Source organism: Eleginops maclovinus, chromosome 23 (assembly GCF_036324505.1).
Source record: "Eleginops maclovinus isolate JMC-PN-2008 ecotype Puerto Natales chromosome 23, JC_Emac_rtc_rv5, whole genome shotgun sequence".
NCBI lineage: Eukaryota > Metazoa > Chordata > Actinopteri > Perciformes > Eleginopidae > Eleginops > Eleginops maclovinus.
In genome coordinates, this window is record NC_086371.1 from 8066163 (window position 1) to 8087015 (window position 20853).

A 20853-nucleotide genomic window follows, 5' to 3' on the forward strand; every position below is an offset into this window, starting at 1 on the left:
CCATATGAACTCCATTTTCAGCATCTCAAAGCTTGATCTTCCAATCTTTAACTTGACATTTCTGGAAAGTGTTAGTGAGACGCTTTGGCCACAATGCCTCATCACTCTCTACTGCTGGAGGACATAACACTGCTGGTTTCTGCTTCACTGTTCCAGCACTGATCTGTGATTATGAGAAACCATCAGACAGTGTACTCTACTCAGACTTTTGCTATTTATTCATCTTGTCATTTTCCTCCCACACAGTTCAAATACTTGAAGAATCTGCTGCTCGTCCACGGAGCCTGGAATTACAACCGTGTAGCCAAGTGCATCCTGTACTGCTTCTACAAGAATATTGTCCTCTACATCATTGAGGTGAGTCTCACGCAGCAGCTCCAAAGGCTCTGAATGCAAAGCATTGAGATGTTTCCACATGACATGATTAGGTGTAAAGGCAAAGGTTCCTTGTTGGATTTTCCATGTTTGTATTTCTGTTGACTGGCTCTTCACACTACCTGCCAGTTGGTGCAGGTCCTGGGCCAGTAGTTTGAGTTTTGACACACAAGACAGAATATACACCAACACACTCAAAGACGCACACTCACACTAATGAAGGGAAAAAACTAAACCTACGTAACTGGAAGTCTGCCTTTCCCAGAACCTTGCCAGGCATTGGATCCTTGGACTATTAATCCACCCAATTCATCTGAATAATCATGAATCCGAGCTAGCAATGCTACTGTTGTCCATTGCTGCCTTAGGATTACATTATTAATCAGATATTATCTTTTTGTACTGTGTTGACATCACAATGGACATGCTTAAAAAAAAATTAAAAAGCAGATAAAGATGTAGATAAAAATACAGGAAATCACAGTTTTGAATTATTTTTACAAACAATTAAATACTGTATGTGTTCATATTTACTAGAATATTAAAAACGGATTATATTAGATTAATATTTGAGAAGAAAAGCTATAATTTATTTATCCCAATTTGATATAATATATCACAGCAGCATGTAAACAAGGCATTGCACATTGATTAAAATGAAATAAGATAGAGAATAAACATCAACACTAAATATATACATATCAACAGTTCATATTAATTATTTAGAGATAGCTCTATCAAATGCAATGTATAAATATACAGAATTTAAGTCAATATACACTATGATGCGCCAACCTACTACGAACAAAGAATGCTTTTCCAATGTTTAGCTTCGTTTTGGATCAGTCCCATGATTTATAAAGGCTTTACTGTACTGGTGAGCCATGTTTGTTACTTCACATGGACAATAATGAGCAGGCAATAAATGTCTCTTCATAGCACCCGGCTCCACTCTCCTTGTATATCAGTGGACGAAGGTTAGGGAGGTTCAAACATATAGTTCTGTTGCTGTGCGGGAGGTTTGATGGCATTTGACGGATACCAGACCCAGTACTGATTGCAGGTTCAGAGCCATAACCAGGAACGAGCGGACAGGTTAAGTGCTTCCTATCAGCAGCCGCTTTATCATAGGGAGTGCTCAGATGTTTTGATCTTCCGGCTGTGCACTTGACTGACGGATACAGCCAGTTTGGCTTTGCATCTTCTTAAAAAAACATCCCTACTGAGTGTCTGCCCACAATATATATCAGGGGGGTTTAATGCACATACTGTACACTGTTATACTGTATGTAATGTACTTACCTTGCAAAGCTGGAGGCATTTGCTTATTAGAATAAAATGTTAATTACATAGAAAGTTTATCGTCCACAATTGGGATATTTGTTCTTAGCTTTATCAAACTGCGCACGATACAAAACAAAAACAAATCAGCTAAGAAATAAAGAGCAGATTAGTGAGCATTTGAAGAAATAACCACCACACACACACACACACACACACACACACACACACACACACACACACACACACACACACACACACACACACTGTGCTTGAAGGGGCCCGGTAGCCATAGAAAGCAATTAATTTATACACTGAAAAGAGCACAATTCATATGTGCTCTCTGGCCCTGCTTTTTTTCTGGTAGAAAATGATCATCCTCATGGTTTTAATACATCAGAGCCAAATAACCTGTCTTGGAAATATGAGCACTTTAAAATTATCTTTTGTTCATCCTCTTTCTGTAACATTTGACCTCTGATCTCACTCTAGCTTATGTACCATGGAGAATCAGTAGACTACCCTTTACATTCCAGCATGTCTGGCGTATTGTGACCTGAAGTAAAACAGGGCAGCCGCTTTCTTTCAGGCTATAACTGCAGCGATGGGAACTGCAACTGTTTGATCATGCTACCCTTTTCCAGATAAGGTTGAATTTGCAGATCCAAAATAAAATTACATTTGCAGCTAATTTAATTTTCTTTCAGCAAAAACGTTACTTAAAACAATTTCATATGTGCACGATGTTTAATTCATTCATTTTTGTCCCTGTTTTTAACCAAGTTAAAACTGTTTAAACAAGGTGGCACAACATCTTGTGTTTATATTAAGTAAGTTCATGACTGCAATCCTGTCTTTTATCCAAAAACGTCCCCTTCACCCTTGAGTTGCATCCTAATATGACCTTTATAACACGTTCAAATATTTTGCAATATTTATTCTATACTTTTTTGTATTTCCAAAAACAGCTAACCTTGGAAGTATATCAAAAGACTCTTTTCAAAGCAGGTGTTTTCCTACAATTTGAACTTAACATCTATAGTTCTGTCTGCAGGGCGAGCTTCTTTCTAGCACACCTTTTGTTGCTCTCTGAAAACATAACTCCCCTTCCCCCATGCTCTACGCTCCTTAAGGGGATTGAGGTAGATAATAGAACATTTCTCCACATTAAGGCTGCTTCAATATTTCAAACGTCCCTGTTTTGTAAGACCCTGACATCTAACACACCAGCAACCTCGGGGTATGGGTATAAAGCTGCATTTGTTGCACTAACAGGTTTACTTTTGTGCTTCCATGTTTTTCTTGTCAACTCCCAAGCTACCTTGCAAGTAGAAAAGGAAGGATCTTGACGGGAATTTTAACTTTTTTGTTCGCAGCACCATTGTCTGGTACAGTGTGTGTTACAAATTGAATGCCAGCACTGGGAGACTCGGTGGTTAAGCCTCTTTCCGTCTCCCTCTCCTTCCACTGGGTCTTTGGTTCTTTTTAAGAGACATGGAGTAGGAGGGTGAAATATTCCACGGCTATTGTTGAAGACGGGAACTAAGTCTGAGACACTTAGAATAGTTGTATGATCGTTTAGGGTCTCCTCTGTCTCTGTGGTTTAATTGTGAGTCACAATGTAAGATTGTCCCTCCGGCGGATGAGTGACTGACAGCTTGAACTGCATCACAGTGTTTCTTTTGGATTTCCCCATGCTGTTGATTATGGTTTGTTTTCCTTTTCCCTTATCAGTTAGAGAATATTTACACCATGATCACGCTTGAAAGATTGACTTTGCAGTAATTGCAAAACATGGTTATCTTAACTCTTTTTAAACAGTGTATCCCAGAGCTTCAAGCTGAATTCATACCTCATAACCCTTTTTTTCTGATATATTTCACAATTAACCTAAGAACAGAATTACAAAATAATTAATTTCAGTCACATTTAAGCTAAGAGACCTATCTGAAGGAAGCCATAGTAACCTCATTCAAATGACCGATCCAGCTGGCCACTCGTGTTTGATTGACACATTGCCAGGGTGCGACAGAAGGGTCTGATGGACAAGTGGCATTTATGAGGCAATTACATGGAAGCTCATTCAATGCGTCAGTGTAGTTGGAAACGGCTCAGAGTTGCTGAGCTTGCCGACCATTGCACGCTGAATAAAGCCACAGAGGCCGTGTCTAGCATTGTGAGACAGCTTGTGTTGTAGCTCCACATATTTCCAGCATATTTATCAGCTCCCTCTTTATATCCCTCAACATTCTTTGCTTGCTTTGTGTATGAATTCCATTTGAAATACTGGGTACTAGGCTTAAGAGTATCTGGGCTCACATTGTTAAGGACAAATGTCATGCTCCCCCCACCCCTCCAACCCATTGCCACTTTCAGACAAGGCCCGCAGAGCTGTGGAGAAGCTCTTGGAATCAGTGATTTTTGATTCGCTAATGAATATGCAAGAAGTCTTCTTATCGGCAAGCCGCTGCCCAATCCCCCTTTTCTCAATCCCGCTTCCCTCCATTACTGTTTTTCATGATGTGCAGTCGGGGAGAGAGGCCAGCCACACCCCTTCGCTGAGTGGCACTCAATGAGGAGAAGAAAAGGGGAAGAAAAATCCTGCCTGGTACTTCCCCTAATGAGCAAATCAATGCATCTGTCCCTCAAGAGATGGGAAAGGGAGAAAGAGACAGAAGCTATTGGGACCCCAAGGACCAGGCCAAAACACTCACACAGAGGCAGTTACCACATGCAATGAATAGGAGCCTTTTTTAACTTAGCACAACAATATATCAGCCCAGAGCTCCTCATTGGGCAGAGCTGTAATTAATTCAGCAGTTTGACTTACTCGCTAGCCTCTCGTTACCGTTGCTTGAGCCACGCTAATGGTTGAATCTGCCTCATGGCTTGGGCTTCATCTTAACATTATCCATAGCAACGGTATCTGAATGTGTTTTCTACAAGCCAAGATCCCAAAACACCTAAAAACTATTCTTGCCCTGCCAACAGATGTACTGTACATCCCCTGATTCTCATGGTAACAGAGCCACATGGTCCCAGTTTTGGGTGAACATCCCACGTGAATTTAAAAACAGGACCCCCACATAAAAGAAACAACATCATGGTAGAGTGCACCTGATGGAGAGCAGGCTTGGATCTGTGAGGGGTGGGTGTGGCAGAGAGGGGAGATGAAGGGCAGGGTCTGGGGGCACACACATAAACACAGGCCTCGTCTATAGACACCCCCACTCCCCCAACCTCACCAAGGGAATGAAGAGTGGGTGGGGAGAGGGGGCAGACATTTGTTTTCATGCATATGCTTACACGATTAAATAGGAAGGGCCAGTTGCAGATTGGTATTGGTCATGTAGAGAGTGGCCGCGGGCGGGTGGGGCCCTCACATAGGCTTTGTCCCAATCTGAGAATTTGTAGCAGTTCATGCCTTCATAATGAAGTTAAATGAAGCGAGGAAATGCTTGCTTGGCCACGGCCAAAACACAGCACCCCTGATGTTTTCTTGACAGATCTGGCGTGAGCTAAATCTGGTTCTGGACTGCAAAGTATCACACTTTGATATACTGTCAGCATAGTGCAAAACGTGTGTCAGACAAATGCATTTAAAAACAAATTAGCATTATGTTTTTTTAGACTAGATACTGTATCCCAAGTTCTCTACTTGCTTTAAATATGGTTTATTTACAATAACTGGCTTGTATCCTGATCTAAGAGGCATTGTTTTGTTCAGATAATCATGACTAATCAGGCAATGTGATAAGCCTAGTCTCCACCCTACATATGGTTTACATTACTTCTGTCTCTGTCTCCTGATATAATATATCAAAGTCTCCTTCATTCAGAGTCCCACAGCCCTGACTCTGCTCCTATAACTAACATCGTCTGTCACCCACTTGTCTTCAGGTAGATCAAGGGGGAAAATAGTGGGCTTGATATATGTCTGTAGGTAATCCCGTGATGAATCCAGTTGGCAGTTTGTATCGTGGAGGTGGCATCTGGAGGTCTAGGCTTTCCCACTCTCATTTGGTTCTTGTATGCTCTATTCTGGCCCCTTTCTGCTTAATCTGAATTTGAAACATGGCTAACTAACACTAACGTTGTGTTGATCACAGGTCAGCACTTCAAACAAACCCACATTTGATTTAGGGTCATTTTTGTTTTTTTTGTTTTTATTGACAGGACCTCTTTTTCTGGTAACGATGGTATATAAAATGAGCTGGTCTCACCATCACTCTCAATAATGGAAAGCAGATACTGTACTGAAAGTGCAAATACTACATCGATATGTTGTTTACAGCATCTAGTTGGGACTGCAGTATCAAGTTCATGACTAAGTGCCTCACTGATTAAAATGATGGTAATGGGAAGGGGAGATAAACCATCGTAGTTATCTTTGTGTTTGAGCTGATTATTTCCGTCTGTTTCACAACCATTGGTTACTGTTCTTATTCCTTCTTCATGTGATTTTTGTCTCCCTTAGATCTGGTTTGCGTTTGTCAATGGCTTCTCAGGCCAGATCCTATTCGAACGCTGGTGCATCGGCTTATACAATGTGGTAAGTGCTAATAAAATTGACTCTCTAATGATTCCACTTTGCTTCTTTACCCCAAAGCTCTCTGGAATAACACTGATTCGCGGTTGTGAGCCTAAAACTGATCCTTTTATTACGTGACTTTGTCATCAACATCTTTAATGCGTTCCCCATTATTTATGACCTGTTGTCAAGTCCATATTCCCTCTGTGCCCTGAACTATGTACTGAATACGAAAGAACAACAGATTTGCTTGCTCTAAAGAGTGTTGTTTGTAAGGATAGCTACTTTAAATGATAAAAAAGAATAGGAAGAATGGAGCAGCTGATTGGGCTGCTGAGGTACGGCGTCCCACAGGGCTTCATAATAGGACCACTCCTAATGAACTCATATTTCATATCTGACATGAATTAAGTAGAACTCAAACATGTGTATCTGCAAGTCTAATATTTAATACCATCCTGTTAAGTCCATAAGGAGTTGTTATGTAACTTTAAACTGTTTATCAAAATCACCTCAAACAAACAACAAATCAGAGACGTGTGAAGTGAAATTTCATCACATTCCTGATCGGTCTCAAATGGAAGTAATTTATGGGAGGGACAAACTGTTAAGTGAGAAGGATATTTTCACAGCTTTGACTCTCGCATTCATTTCATAATAAACCATCAGCTTAGATCCAGTACGGTATTTAGGGGGTGGCAAGAGGGTTACTTTATCCAAAACTGAGGGAATTCCTCCGGCTCAGTGGGAGTCTGTCGGGAAGCAATGGGCTGAATCCGCCACTCAATGGAGATCTTCCTGGGCCTGGCTCTGAATAAGAAAGGAGCCCAGTGGAGCATGTCCTGTGGCCCGCTGGTCCTGCAGACTGAAGCCTGAAGACTCCCACTCCAGATGGGGCTTCAGGGAACTCACACCAACTGACCCACTGAGCCCCTGAGCTACACAATACCATCACTCCTCTCTCAGCAGCTGCTATACAGAACAACATTACAACACCACTAAGAAATTAAACTTTAGCCAGGCTTAAATACCTGCTTCTAAGTCAAGGGTATCACAGATGTTCATTGGAGATGGGTTTTGCATATGAAAACACCTGAAGCATGACAAATCAAAATGAATCAAAAAGAAACCCTTAAGGGTTATAAGGTCAATGGTCTACAATGATGTAGAATGTGGAGTAATGGAGAACAAATTGAAGCAAATACTTCTATAAATGTAACATATGGAGATGGTGGCAATTATGAAAACGGGTGAAATTGCAAAGGGATTTTAGCTATTGGTTACATAGATATGTTTATTTTAATGCCTAGTGCTTTTACCACTAATGTTCCTTTATGTGTGTGCTTTTCTTGGACAGATCTTCACTGCTTTGCCTCCTCTCACTCTGGGAATATTTGAGCGTTCCTGCAGGAAAGAAAACATGCTGAAATACCCAGAACTCTACAAAACCTCCCAGAATGCAATGGGCTTTAATACCAAGGTAACGCATGTTTATCAAATGTACTTTATTTGTGCACAACCATTGACATCCCCATTATTATAGTATCTGTCATCTTGTTGCAGTTTTTCGTTATTTTGATAACGGCTCCATTTAGATAAAGTAATATCATTTCTTGATATGGAGTTCTCAAATGTTGCTATAGCCTAATTTACTGTTGACATACTGGGGCCAGCAACATTGCCAGTCATTTTGGTAATTTTATTCAGCTCATAAACACTCTATTCATTTCATATAATATATTATACTTTATCATATAACAATGTTCTTAAATTGAGAATGAATGTTGTGCTCCACCACACAAATAAAAAGGTCAAATGTTCTAGCTCTTACAACCAATTAAGATCAAATGAATGACACAAGAAGGTCCTGTCGGGTTGTTGTTGTTGAGGACTGATGCATCTCTGGTCACAGTGACCTGGCAGCTGTAGTCAGTGGGTCTCCAGTCGTACCCTGGTTTGGCCTGGCTTGACCTATTCTGTCTGGTAGCAGGGGCTGTCCGTTAGCTTTCCCCCGCTGGTAATAAAGATGTCTCCTGCTTCATCCTGGACCCTCCTCACAGGCGTGGTGACCTGGTTAGCACAGCGTGGAGGTGGATTAAACACGGATTGGCCATGGCGGTAAGGGGCAGTGAAGGTCAGATGGGTTGGGGGATGCGGCAGAATAAATCGAGGGAAGAAGGGGATAGAGAGAGTGTGCTGTCATTGTGTGACAGTGTTTGTCGCGGGAAATTATGCAATTTGTTTAAGTAAGTCTGTTTTTTGTTCTCAGAGCACGGCTGTCAGATTGAGTTTAACCCATGTAGGACCTCACTGAATGTGTGAAATGCGTTTCTATCTTCAGTTTTACTGAGCTGGGACAACTTAATTACTTTAGAACTGACAGTTTTCTGATCAACCAAATTTAAAAAAGGACACGGTTGGCCCATTTCAACCTGCATGTTAAAGCCAAATCCTTCATATTCATCCTAAAAATACTCATTTGAATAGCATTTCCCTGACCCCATGTTGATACATAGCTTAGTTAATTAACAACAACAACATTTCAGGAAATATTTATTTTAACAAACAAGCAATTTTAACACACCCCCCTGGACTGAAATTCTTTATTGGGCTTTTAGACTTTAATTGATAGAACAGCCGTAGAGACAAAAAAGGAGGTGAGTGGAAACAATATGCAGGAAAGGGCCACAGGTTGGGTTGGAGCTCAGGTCCCCACAGTAAGTAACCTTTGTACATGGGGCACCTGGTGAGCTATTGGGCCCCCGGCTGTGGGAAATTAGTAGAAAAATTACAAAAAAAAAACATTTCAGATTTTAAACTCACTTATGACAAATGAACACAATCAAGGTCATTAGTTGAGTAAATGTAATCAAATCCAGTCCTAGCTATGGCCCGGATTGTGTTTCATCATTAGAGAAAGACGACGAAGTGGAGGTCATTTGGTGTCAAAACTGATACACCTTACACGAAATAAGAGCTATTGGTTGTCTGTGGATACATTATCTTTGTGTATAAGTTAAACAGACAGACATTTGTCCTCACAACGGCTCATGAAATTGTCCCCTTCTTTTGTTAAACTCTACGGTAGGATGGATTTCCCTTCATTAATATTGTTGAAAACTTAATTACTTCTCAGTGCCAAATAAGGGTCTGAAAAATGTGTCTGATAGTTAGAAGCTCAATTTAGTTTGGGCCACATTTTCCAAGACCTATAAATGATGACTCTTGCCAGGTCAGCAGGTTGTTTTTGCTGGCTTGTCCACTCTTTTCCCGAGATATTTTCCTTGCAGCTGGCCCGAGGCGAGGCGAGAAAATCCAGCAGGAATTTGGCCCCTCGAAGCCTGTCTTTCTGCACGCCTGGCTCTTTTGTACACAACAGATACTGTCTTTGTGAATTAAAGCTGCTTGTGTTGAGGTGGGAGAAGGGAGTGACTGAGGGTGTTAAAAACCCAAGGCGTGGCTTTGACTGTGCCACCCATTCACTTTTAATTACATATACCTGACACTTGAGTCACCCTAGTAAACCCTAACCCCCTTTATGTGGTTGTGGTAATTTCAGCAGTTTACTAGCAACTATCACCTCTTATACTGCATTCTTCCCTCTGTTTTACACTTTTATTTCTTCCTTTGAGCTCCCTTTTTACTGAAATGGCTCTAAAAGGAAAAGGAAGGCGTGGGCAGCTCTGAAAATATTTGGCTCAAAATTAATTACCAGCTTTTTATTTTCCGTAATTAGTACTTCCACAAAGGTCAGAATATTTCCAGGACAGACTGAGCATTCATTCGGAGGGGACCCCTGGGCAACTTGCTGGGATGCAAACAAAGAAAGAGAGCAGGGTGGTTGGAGGGTGAAAGGGAGGATCCCACTGTGACAAATGATTATGAACATTTATTGATTTCATTAGCATTCATTATTGAGGAAAAGGAAACTGCTTGTTTTGCATCCCCGCAGTGTTTGGGGATGGAATAGTTGAGGAGGAGGGTGAGAGACAGCAGAGCCTGTCAACAGGAGGCTAATTGGCATAAACGTGATTGTAACATTAGTGATAATTTCATCCACAATTGAGATAAAGGGGTGGGGGTTGGTTTGGGCCACTCTTCACCCAATGGGTTTTGTGTACATAGTGGAAGGGTGAGGTAATCCTCTGGGGGGAGGTTGTGAGAAGGAAGGAGGGGGGGGTGGCTGCTATGGGACTTTGTTTGTTCGATAACAAAGGTGAGTAGGTCGTGCCACAGAGGCCAAGGTGTATTACAAAGACTCACAGTTTGGAGCAAGACTTCTCCTTCACTGTACCTTTTCCTGCCTTTTCTCTTGTTTCACCATGTTGGAATCACCCCAAAGTCCAAAGCAAGTACTATTAGTGATTTTAAAATGACTCAAACCTGCGGAAATCCCAAGAAATGTTGACTTTCAGCCCGTCTTACGTGTCTCAAATAAGCTGTGTTTTATGTTTTACTGACAGATTTGCTGAAGTCGTTGAAAAGAGTGTTTATAAGAAAGCGAGCCTTTAACTTGTCTGCCAAGAAGCGATGATTAAAAAGAGGCCAGAGATTAAAATGTGATGTTTTTCAGTTTTTATTTTTCCTCCTTGTAGCCGTTTGCTCTCTGGGTTTGATGAATTCTCAGCCCTCAGAAGTAACAGCGTCGTCTGGGTCAGCACAGGGAGGAAAAGGGGGCATAAATGTGGGGCCGTTTTTGGCAGAATAGATTTCACGGCTGTTTCATGCTACATCGCCCATTTGTGTTTTGTTTGGCTCTGGTGTTGCATAAAGTAAATCTGAAACAAGGTGGTTTTGGAGTGGGAGTATTGATTTAAACGACTCATCCAAAGTCTGCATGCTCGCACACACAGACACACACACACAGACTGCGGTCCACACTAGGATTTTCCAGGCCCTTAATAATTACCATGAAAACAGTTTAATCTCTGTCAGGCCTGTCAGTCTCGCTGTGTGTGTTTCTAGACTGATTTCTGCTTGTTTAAACACTCCTGTCATTTATTTCTACACCAGTTAAAATCCTTACATGAAAGAGCCAAAGCCTTATGAAATGTAATGAGAGGAAACCCTCACACTAGCAGCACATATATCACAGTTGCATAACATTCTTATCGACGAGGTGAGGACGAGGATTTTGCAGTTTCTTATGCTCGCTGCGTTTTTTCTTTGATTCTGTGGAAAAAAACAAGTTAAAACCTGCACACTGACATTGTCCTATTGCCTTTCATTGCTCGTACACACACTCGGTAGCCTCTCTCTCCCCCATAACACACACAGAGGATATACAACGTGTCTGTCAGCGGGGTGGCCATTCAGTGAGGAGGCCCCGACAAAACCGCCACTTAGCCTAGCGCTGGGCTGCCACAAAGGGCCCGGGTCAGGGGTCACTTGGAAGGCTGGAGCTCCCCACACCCTTTTCTCATGCTTTTTTCTCTCTGTCTCCCTCTCTCTTCTTTGAAACTCCTGCCGCCTCCAACCCCCCACCCCTCTCTTCCTCCCCCTCTGCCTCCTTCGCCTCCATCCTTCTCCCCTCTTTTTTTTTGCAGGTCTTCTGGGCCCATTGTCTGAACGGCCTCTTCCACTCCGTCATCCTCTTCTGGATCCCCCTTAAAGCCTTCCAGCATGGTAAGTAGCTCCCAGAGACTCCGCCAAGGCCCTCGGTGGACTCTGGATGGAGAAGGAGGATAGTCAAACACACATACTTTGTCTTAATTAGTTCTCTCTTCAACCGCCCGCTCATGAATTACAAACATCTGTGTGCTCCGGCAAGAGCTACACACACTAACAAGCACATATTCATGTCCGCACACAACGAGCTGATGAAACGCTTTTGCACTTATTTATTTTTTGAATGTCAGTCTACTGTCGGAAGTGTTTATCCAAATAGCTATCAGTGCTTTTATACAATTCTTGATAACTTTATTTATCCGTATAAGGTCAATTGTGCATGTTTGTGCACATTAAGATGCAGGTTTCAGGGTGCAGAGAGAATAGGGATCTTTGAGCCGGTAAGTCTTGGCCGGCCACAAGACCACACAAGCTTGTGCCTGCTCTCCAAACAAAGGCGCCAAGCTCCTTCACTCTGACTGACAGGCTGTCAGCAAAGCCTCAGCGCACACAAGACATGTGACCAGCCGGAAGTAAAGGGAAAAGGAGCCTCTCTTTCTTTCTTTACTGGCCGCCGTACCATGCTGATATTTTAGTTTCAGCCTCAACCCACGTAATGTTCATTTTATTAAGTTAGGAAATTCTTTTAACCCCTGTTTAAGAGGTTTGTTCTCAGAATAAATGTCAATGTTGTCAGAAAAACAGCCATGTTCTTTATATTTCAGCAGTGTATTAGTCGGGACATTTATTTCTGACCAAGATAAATGCACATCAATTTAGTTTCTCAGTCTTACTGATGGATTTTCACAGAAACACTCCTTCCTTATAGTTGCGAAAGACAGAATTAACATTCCAGCTTCTATCAAAGGGCAGTAATGGAATCAGCATTTGCCTGTGGTTTTTAACCTCACACTCCCATGTCCGCTTTAAATCCAAGTCTCTAATGGGGCATTTTACACCAGAGTTCACACTTGAGATGTACTAAAGTAATAACCTCCATGCCTGGGTGTTTACTCTTTGGATCACCTAATGGAACTCTGCATGAAACCCAAGAGCTGAAAGGAGACAGCTCTGGCCCTAAAAGCTTCTGTTGTTGATTTCTTTCACAGATACAGTGTTTGGCAACGGAAGAACTCCAGACTATCTCCTCTTAGGCAACATGGTTTACACAGTAAGTGCACCAATCTTCTTGACAGGCGCTGTTGCCGTGTTAAACGGTGTAGTATCTGAGCCAAGTGTCATCCCATCTGTGTGAATCACCTTCAGTGTAACTGCCTTTTACTTTGTCTGCCTTTTTTTATACTCCACAGTATAACAAATATTAATCTAAATGTGTGATGCACTTACCATGACCGATGTTAGCATTGCAGAGGGACTTGGTGTAATGTCAGTGTGATTTGTGTCTTTACAGTTTGTGGTCATCACAGTTTGTCTTAAAGCCGGCCTCGAGACCTCGTCCTGGACCATGGTAGGCTGATGGCTCCATCTTTTCTCTCTGAACTTCTGCCCACTCTTTCCAGTTCCTGCACTTTAAATGACCACTGATACTTGTGACACTTGCATTTCCCACTGAGCCTGCAACTGTAAACTCTGAGAAGTAACATGTACCGTATAGTTAGTTAAAATTAAAATATATAAAGTAGAGTGTGAAAAATAGTGCAGTCTGGTTTAAACTTCCTCAACTTGTTTTTAAAGTATATTGGATTATATATAAACATTTAAATAGGGTTCGAATCTGCGGTAAAATAAGTTAAAACAATTTCTGACTCCTTACTGTCTGATTCTCCACCTACAGTTCAGTCACATCGCCATCTGGGGAAGCATCGGCCTGTGGGTGGTGTTTTTCATTATCTACTCCTCCCTGTGGCCCCTCATCCCTCTGGCTCCCGACATGTCAGGAGAGGTGAGCACACACATGCTTACACATCTACACACACACACACACACACACACACACACACACACACACACACACACACACACACACACACACACACACACACACACACACTCTCTCTGTCTCACAGCAACAACTTCCTCTGGTGCTGAAGAAACTGCTGATATAATCGTCTATCACTGACTGACCCGCAGCGCCTCATATTTCATTTTCAGACACATGCTGGTGGGAACATTTCTGAGTTAAACTTGACACAGGTCTTTGTAAGGAGAGCCAGATGGGTGTTAACTGTCAGACCTCTGGCTTGTGTTGCATAATGACTTAATTGGGCCAATTAGCCCAGTGTTTGCATTACTCTGCCCTCCCTCGGCTCTGAGTATCCGCAGGTGACATTGAAACAGCAAAGCAGTCTGGAAGCTAAGCAAATAGAGGAGTTGGTATACACACACACCGTGATGTCTTTAAAATCTTCCCTGCAATCACCAGGATCAGAATTGTAGTTTAAGATGCGCTTAAAAACTAATTAAATGTTAATAAAAGACCAACTAAAGAAGCCATCTTTACTGCTTTACACTGTTTACTTGTTTGAGTTGTTATTTACATGTGAATGGGACTACTGTCTCTCTGGGTCACCACAGGTGGTTAATGAGAGCCTATTAACCACAGGTGACGTTTCCCAGTGCATTCTTGGGAGGAGAGTGAGGCATCTTTTCATTAGGGAACAAGAACACAGCAGGAGGCTGGTCAAAGAAAAAGGCTGGCACCACACAGCAAGCAGAGGAGGAAAAATATCCGTCCATCGGGGATTCTGTTTGTGTGTGTGTCCTGTTTGAGATAATGCTTCTGGCATTTGGGGATTCAGTGAATGTGTAGATTGTAACAGTTCACTGCGGGGTTAGGGCTTTCGGGAGTTCAGGACGTTTTGGCTACGGCTGTTCCTATTAGATGAGAGACTCCAAATGTCAGACATAATTGTGAGAGGATTTGAACCAGTCTTGGGAATATGCCTGATGGCAGCTCACTAGAAGAGTCTTTTTCTGGGACATCTTGCAGGAAAAACTCATGGATTAGTAAGGTGTAACTAAATATGCAAATAGTTGTTTATGTAAGTGTAAAGACCTAAATTGGACATGATAAACCACAACAATGTACAGCCTTACGCAGACAGACTTTAACAAAAGTAACAATAACATGTGCACAGTCCTGATCAGGTACATTTATATTGGCTAAAGACACACTCAGATTTAATTCTCCCTAAAAAAAACTGCTATGATTGTTGTGTTCATTATACGATGATTTACATGACCAGTTCAACATATCCAAAAATATGCCTATCCATGACTCCTTTATCTGCCTTTTTAAAACAACGACACAGCTAGTAGACGGTTCCTTGAGCATTGAATATAGAGTGGATACACGCTGTGGACGATGGTAACATAATCTGCCTACTGGCACAGTTAAATATGTTCATTAATGAGCTTTAAATGTGTAGGTCTGTTACTTTTGGTCGCAGCCTGACTAGCTGTTCCCAGGCTTTAAGCTAAGCTAACCAGCTGCTGACTGTTGTTTCATATTTACTATTCAGCCACCATTCCATAAAGTAAGTTTTTCCTATGATTTCAAACTATTCATTTGAAAGCCAAACTTCGTTAAAGGTCTTTACTTCTTATCTAATTTGCTGTTTGAATCTTTAAAAAAAAGCTGCCCAGATTTAGGACAGAATAGGTAACAGAATACACAATTATTTGTTTGCAGGGCAGTTGTTACTCGTGAATTTTTGGCATTTTAAGTCCATGATGGCTGGGCACTTAAATAACAGAACTTACTATACATGCACAAACATTGTCTCACACACACACACACACACACACACACACACACACACACACACACACGGGGGCGATGGTTACATCAGCTTCACTCTACCCCCTGTTTGTGAAGCCTGGTGCTTTCATCCATGTCCTGCAGCACTTGACTGAAGACAGTAATGGTGTCCTTTGGGTAGTTGGTAACCCTACGCTCCTGCCCCAACTCAGGGATGCCAGTACATCATCAAACAGGCAGGGACACATCTCTCTGAAACCTGAGACGGCATCAGAGACCTTGTAGCCTCTGAAGAGCAGGATAGCTCTGAACCCTGATGCAGCCTCACATATTTCACTAAGGCCTCCTGGATGTGTACTTGAATCTTCAAATATTTTTGTACTCTCAGTCCTTCTCTCTATTTTCTTTGCTCCTTCCATTTACTTTTTGCATCAGCTTTTTCGCTCTTTGTTCTCTTCATGCTCATCTTCTCCCCCCCTCTCCCTGCCAATCGAAAAACTGCCCGAGGGTCAACAACATAACAGACACCAGAACTCCTTTCTCCCCCTGTTCCTGTTCTCACTCACTACCTAGCTCAGCGCCTTTAACAAGAGACGTTAGGCAGCGCTGAGCCTTATGTGAACGCATTCATCAATGTCAGGCTCCAATATTCTTTGGACGATTGACAGAACAGGTGCAGGATCTCTCCACAAACAAAATAACACTGTGCTTTTTACAGGTACTCCCAAAACTGGCTCATCCCGTTTACACCTCATAAAAGTCTGACACAGTTATTAAAAGAAAATGTGAGATTATTCTGCTCAAACCATGTAATCTGCCCCACTAAGCGGCTTAGCTTCACCTCAGGAGATGTCTCTTGTAGACGCTGTCAAACTGACCGGCTGTCTGCTGAGTTGCCTCTTCTATCAACACAGCTGCCTCCCGTACAGTTTATCCCTGCCCCGCTTTGCTTCTCACACACACATTGTGCTATTTTCCAATTTCTGCTGTGAGTTTGGAACCACTTTCAATCAAACTCGAGCACTTGGACATGGTTTTTTACACTGGGAAAGTGCGTTAGATTCTTCTACAGTTACATTTCGGTGATAAGAAATCCTTTCTCAGAAGAACAATATTTTATTAAGAAGATGGTTGATGTTTGGCATGCCAGGAATACACTCAGGGCTATCTATGCCAGCCTGTGAGGAATTGATGAGAGAGCAGGAATGAAAACATTTCTGGAGGAACAGATCAAATTATTAGTTTTCGGCGTTTTGAAAGAGTGGTTTATATTCAGATTTATTTCATTTAGCTATAGTTGAGTTTTAAAAGCTTAGTGAGTTTTTATAAACAAGCACAGGAATCCATCAAAATGTCCCTGGTTTCAACAAAAATCTCATGTGTCTTCACTTATCCATCAGTGAACGTCTCTTTTCATAATTTTACTTAGAGTCAGGAATGATAGAGGTGAGAGAATTATAAATGAAAACTTGATCCTATTTTGGAGCTTCATCATCTAGGTTTTAATTGCTTAGTTTGGTTAATTTGTTAATTAAATTACAGTGACAGCGACTTCATTTATTACAATGTGCTGTATGTAACATAATGCACTGCTTGTATGGGCTCAGTTGCCAAATTATAAAGTCATCAGGTTCTGTAATTCTTGTCAAGAAGCCACACATTTAAGTCTGATTTATGTCTCGTATCCTTTCACCGCTCTGGTTGCACTCTTTAAAGTATCATGGCAGTGTTTTGCAAGTTTTGGTCCATTGTTTTTTTGTCTTTTATTACCCTCCAGGCAGTTACTGCTTTGGAACCATCTTAAAGAGAAACTTGAAACTTGCTAAAGACAAGTAATCCATCAAAGTACTTCACTAGAGACATCTGTAGGTGTCAACAGGTTTTATTATAGTTGAATGCCATGCACCTTAAAAGGCAGGGTTATTAGAGACAAATGATGAATTCATGTGCTGCCAATATTTCCTTACCAAACACCCGGTAAGCGATGGATGTTTTGATCTTCATGTAATCTTTCAAATAAATGGTCTAAAAAACTTGATATGAATTCTGAAATATTTGACCTTCAGCAGGCAGAACTACTCCTCTTCTGGGGAACAAAAAGCTCCTGATTTTTAAACTTGTGAAAGACCCAGTGATGTATTTACTGACCCCTGTTCATCACTGCTGTTGACTTAGTCCCTCCGTGGTACTTGTGGAATCCTTTTGGTCCTTCTTTCAGACTCATGAGCATGTCCTATGGGAGGTTTTTTTAAACTCTTGTACCCAGAACTGTTCTGCCTCTCCTGGCTAATGATTGATAAACAACAGAACACATGGTGGGTGTAATAACTGGACATGGTGTACAGTATTAGTGAGAAAAACAGGTTTAATCTGCTGTACAAATACTGTAAATCACATGTGTGTAGTTGTGGCTGTGAGACCGCAGAGTTAGAGGTATGTGGGTAAAACCTTTTTTTTCCTCTGTTTTCATAGTCGATGTCTTGCTGTCTTTGTTAGGCGACACACAGAGAGCATGGAGTGGTTGAAAGACCCAGCTGAGAAAGTCCTTGCTTGTTTTACACATTGACCTCTTCAGGGGTGGTTATTGGCTGATTTGTCTCTGCTGATGACATTTGGGGAATTTGTGGATTTGCCTTGTCCAAGCAAAGCCGCCTTTTTGCCCTTTTATTTGCTTTCTTACGCATTACTGCTTTTAATGCTCTTTTCTTTTACTGAGCATGCTTATGTATGTCAACCTCAGTCATCTGGTTCGGCTAGACTGTGCTGTGTTTGCTATTTATCAAAAAGAAGCTAAGTTTTCACAGAAATGTCTCAGGATTGGAGCCCCATTTAGCTAAATGTTTGGTTTCATCTTCAATTTCCTTCCTCTTCTTGAAGCCAGCGTTAACAGTGTTGTCTGGTTAAGCCAGCTAAATTCAGCCAATTGGATAATCAACATGACTAGATGCAGACCAAAGTAAAGTCTGAGACAGGAATCAATGGAGACTCTCCGTTGACCTAATAAAAAAGTTTGTACAAAGAAGCTCTGTGCATTCAGGAAGCTAATGTTTGAATATAGCGTCAAAGGAATACAGCTGCTTAAGTGTTATAAAGTCGTTTTTTCTTTAGTCTTACTAACTGAAACCAGGGCATACTAAAGATGTGTAGGGTGAATTACCTTACATTTACAGTGGCAGGCAGGAACATGATTTAAACTGCTGAGTCCGCAGGCTTTTCTTAAACATGATCAGCACAGGTGATTCCCCTGATCGTGTGTTAGTGGAAGGAAAACTATAAACATTTGGTATGGTTTTCATATCCTTCCACATATTTCTAAAGGAGGGTCATTCTATCAATTCAATCTATGTTCTCTTTCACACTACTTTAGATCTTCCCACAGTATGCTTTACCTAGGAGCTGCACATTAATACCATAGCGTGGTGTGTTGGCCACTGAGCAGCATCCCTTCAGCAGCTATGGATTAAGTTGCATGGTTAATGTCCCACCAGATTCATCCAGGAGATGAAATGTTAGATATTCACCTCCCTTTGTTTTTAAAAGGTACCATGAGTAACATTTGCTAGTTGTGGATTGTTTTAATAAGACCGCATCCAAGAGGAAGCTACAACATTTTTGGCCCTTTTTTATTTTGGCAGACAAAGCACTGAAAATGTTTTGTGTCTGCCAATTTAGTAGCTTCCTCTTGGATGTGGTCTTAGGATCTGGAACTTGGTCACACCGTCTTTATCCAGGTTGACTTCCAGAAACGTCCCAATCCCAGTAAAATAGAAAACTCTATTCTGGGCAGGGTCTCTGTAGACGCAGATTGGGGGGGATTGTCTTCAGTGCTTTGCATCTTTGAAATTTGGTAGTTGGGTAGTAGAAATAGACAGGAAATATGGGGAGAGTTGAATGGTATGCTTTTTTAACCATAAGGCCACAAAACATTCAGAAACTGACCACCACATCGTCCATTGTATTTCAAGGAGAAATACAAAGAAACAAGCTTCTAAGATCATGGTGTGTGTGCACATGTGATTGTTTCTGTCTGCTGAGTGTGTGTGTGTGTGTGTGTGTGTGTGTGTGTGTGTGTGTGTGTGTGTGTGTGTGTGTGTGTGTGTGTGTGTGTGTGTGTGTGTGTGTGTGTGTGTGTGTGTGTGTGTGTGTGTGTGTGTGTGTGTGTGTGTGTGTGTGTTTGGCCATGAGGGGGTCAGCGGCCTGTGAAAACACACCCCTCAATGCCAGCGGACACTACTGTCTGTCCAGCCAGACAAGTTTATTAGTTTCTCCTAAAAATACAGCCCTCTCGTCGGACCTCTCTCACCCCGTGCAGCTCTCAGGGGGCCCCTGGTATGAAGCATTACTCGCATCTACTAACAGTGTTGGCCCTGCTCGTAGTCCTGGAGCCCGTCCAGATGCCTGGAGACAAACATGTGTTGATTGTAATTGGATAGATTTGTTTGTATATTGAAACATTGACGTCAAAAAGAAGAACTAGCAATGAATTTTTGCAGCTTTTGTAAGTTCTAGTTTTACTTATGTTAACGTTTTTTCAAAAGATTTCACAGTTAAGTTATAATAAGTTATTGTACCACATGTAATTTTGTGATAAACTTGAGGTTTAAAGTATCCTGTATATACATCATTTTTGGCCCGGAGGTATGCACAGGCATATAAATATGGTTTATAGATTTAACTTGTTAAAGACTAAGATGGTTTATTTTTGAAGCTCGTTTGACTTTGATTTAATATGGTCAGCATACATCCCTGGTTTATTTTCAAAAGACTTTCAAGACAAGTTAAATGCTCCCATTAAAATGTATGATACAGTGGATGAAAACGAAAATAATTAAACTGCCTCACGACAAAAAAAAACAGTAAATGTTTCCACCCTGGCTGCGTATTTTCAAAAATTGACATGAAAATATCCCGTGCTTCGATGCAATTTTCCCCCATCTCATTCATTTTCGGCCTCCGGGGCGAGAAAGAGAGGCTCTATTCATCCGAGTCCCATCTCAATCCGTAGGAAAAAAGGCATTTTTGATTTCCTTTCATTTGGGGTTTCCTCTTCCTCCAGTGTTTTGTCAGACATCAAAGTCAATTTGCAGGTAATGGCGAACAGATTAGCTAATTTGAGCAAACCTGGGCACTTTGATAGTTTTGACACTGATCGGTGTATGTGTGTGTGTGTGTGTGTGTGTGTGGGTGTGAATGAATGTGTGTGTGCATCCTAAGGGCCCTGCCTGTGTCACATTACAGGAAGGACACTGTCGAGGGGGCCCCAGCAGTTTAAACAAGTGGCACATTACAATGCAAGGAGCGGGAGTTTGAAAGTTTTGCACTTCGACATGTAATGACA

At 41.6% G+C, this 20853-nt stretch overlaps 1 protein-coding gene across 6 annotated transcripts in view; it reads left to right on the plus strand.

Annotated features, from left to right (window-relative positions):
* The window catches only part of atp8a1 (ATPase phospholipid transporting 8A1), a 95509-nt gene that overhangs the window by 65197 nt on the left and 9459 nt on the right, over positions 1 to 20853 (plus strand). For all 6 annotated transcript variants that reach the window (XR_010165129.1, XM_063876254.1, XM_063876256.1 and 3 more), the window contains 7 exons: positions 247 to 357; positions 6134 to 6208; positions 7545 to 7667; positions 11734 to 11812; positions 12904 to 12965; positions 13206 to 13262; positions 13590 to 13697. Coding sequence is in view for 5 of the 6 variants with exons in the window: in XM_063876254.1 (XP_063732324.1) it covers positions 247 to 357; positions 6134 to 6208; positions 7545 to 7667; positions 11734 to 11812; positions 12904 to 12965; positions 13206 to 13262; positions 13590 to 13697 (615 nt within the window). In the remaining variant the exon portion in view is untranslated. The remainder of the gene's footprint in view (positions 1 to 246; positions 358 to 6133; positions 6209 to 7544; positions 7668 to 11733; positions 11813 to 12903; positions 12966 to 13205; positions 13263 to 13589; positions 13698 to 20853) is intronic.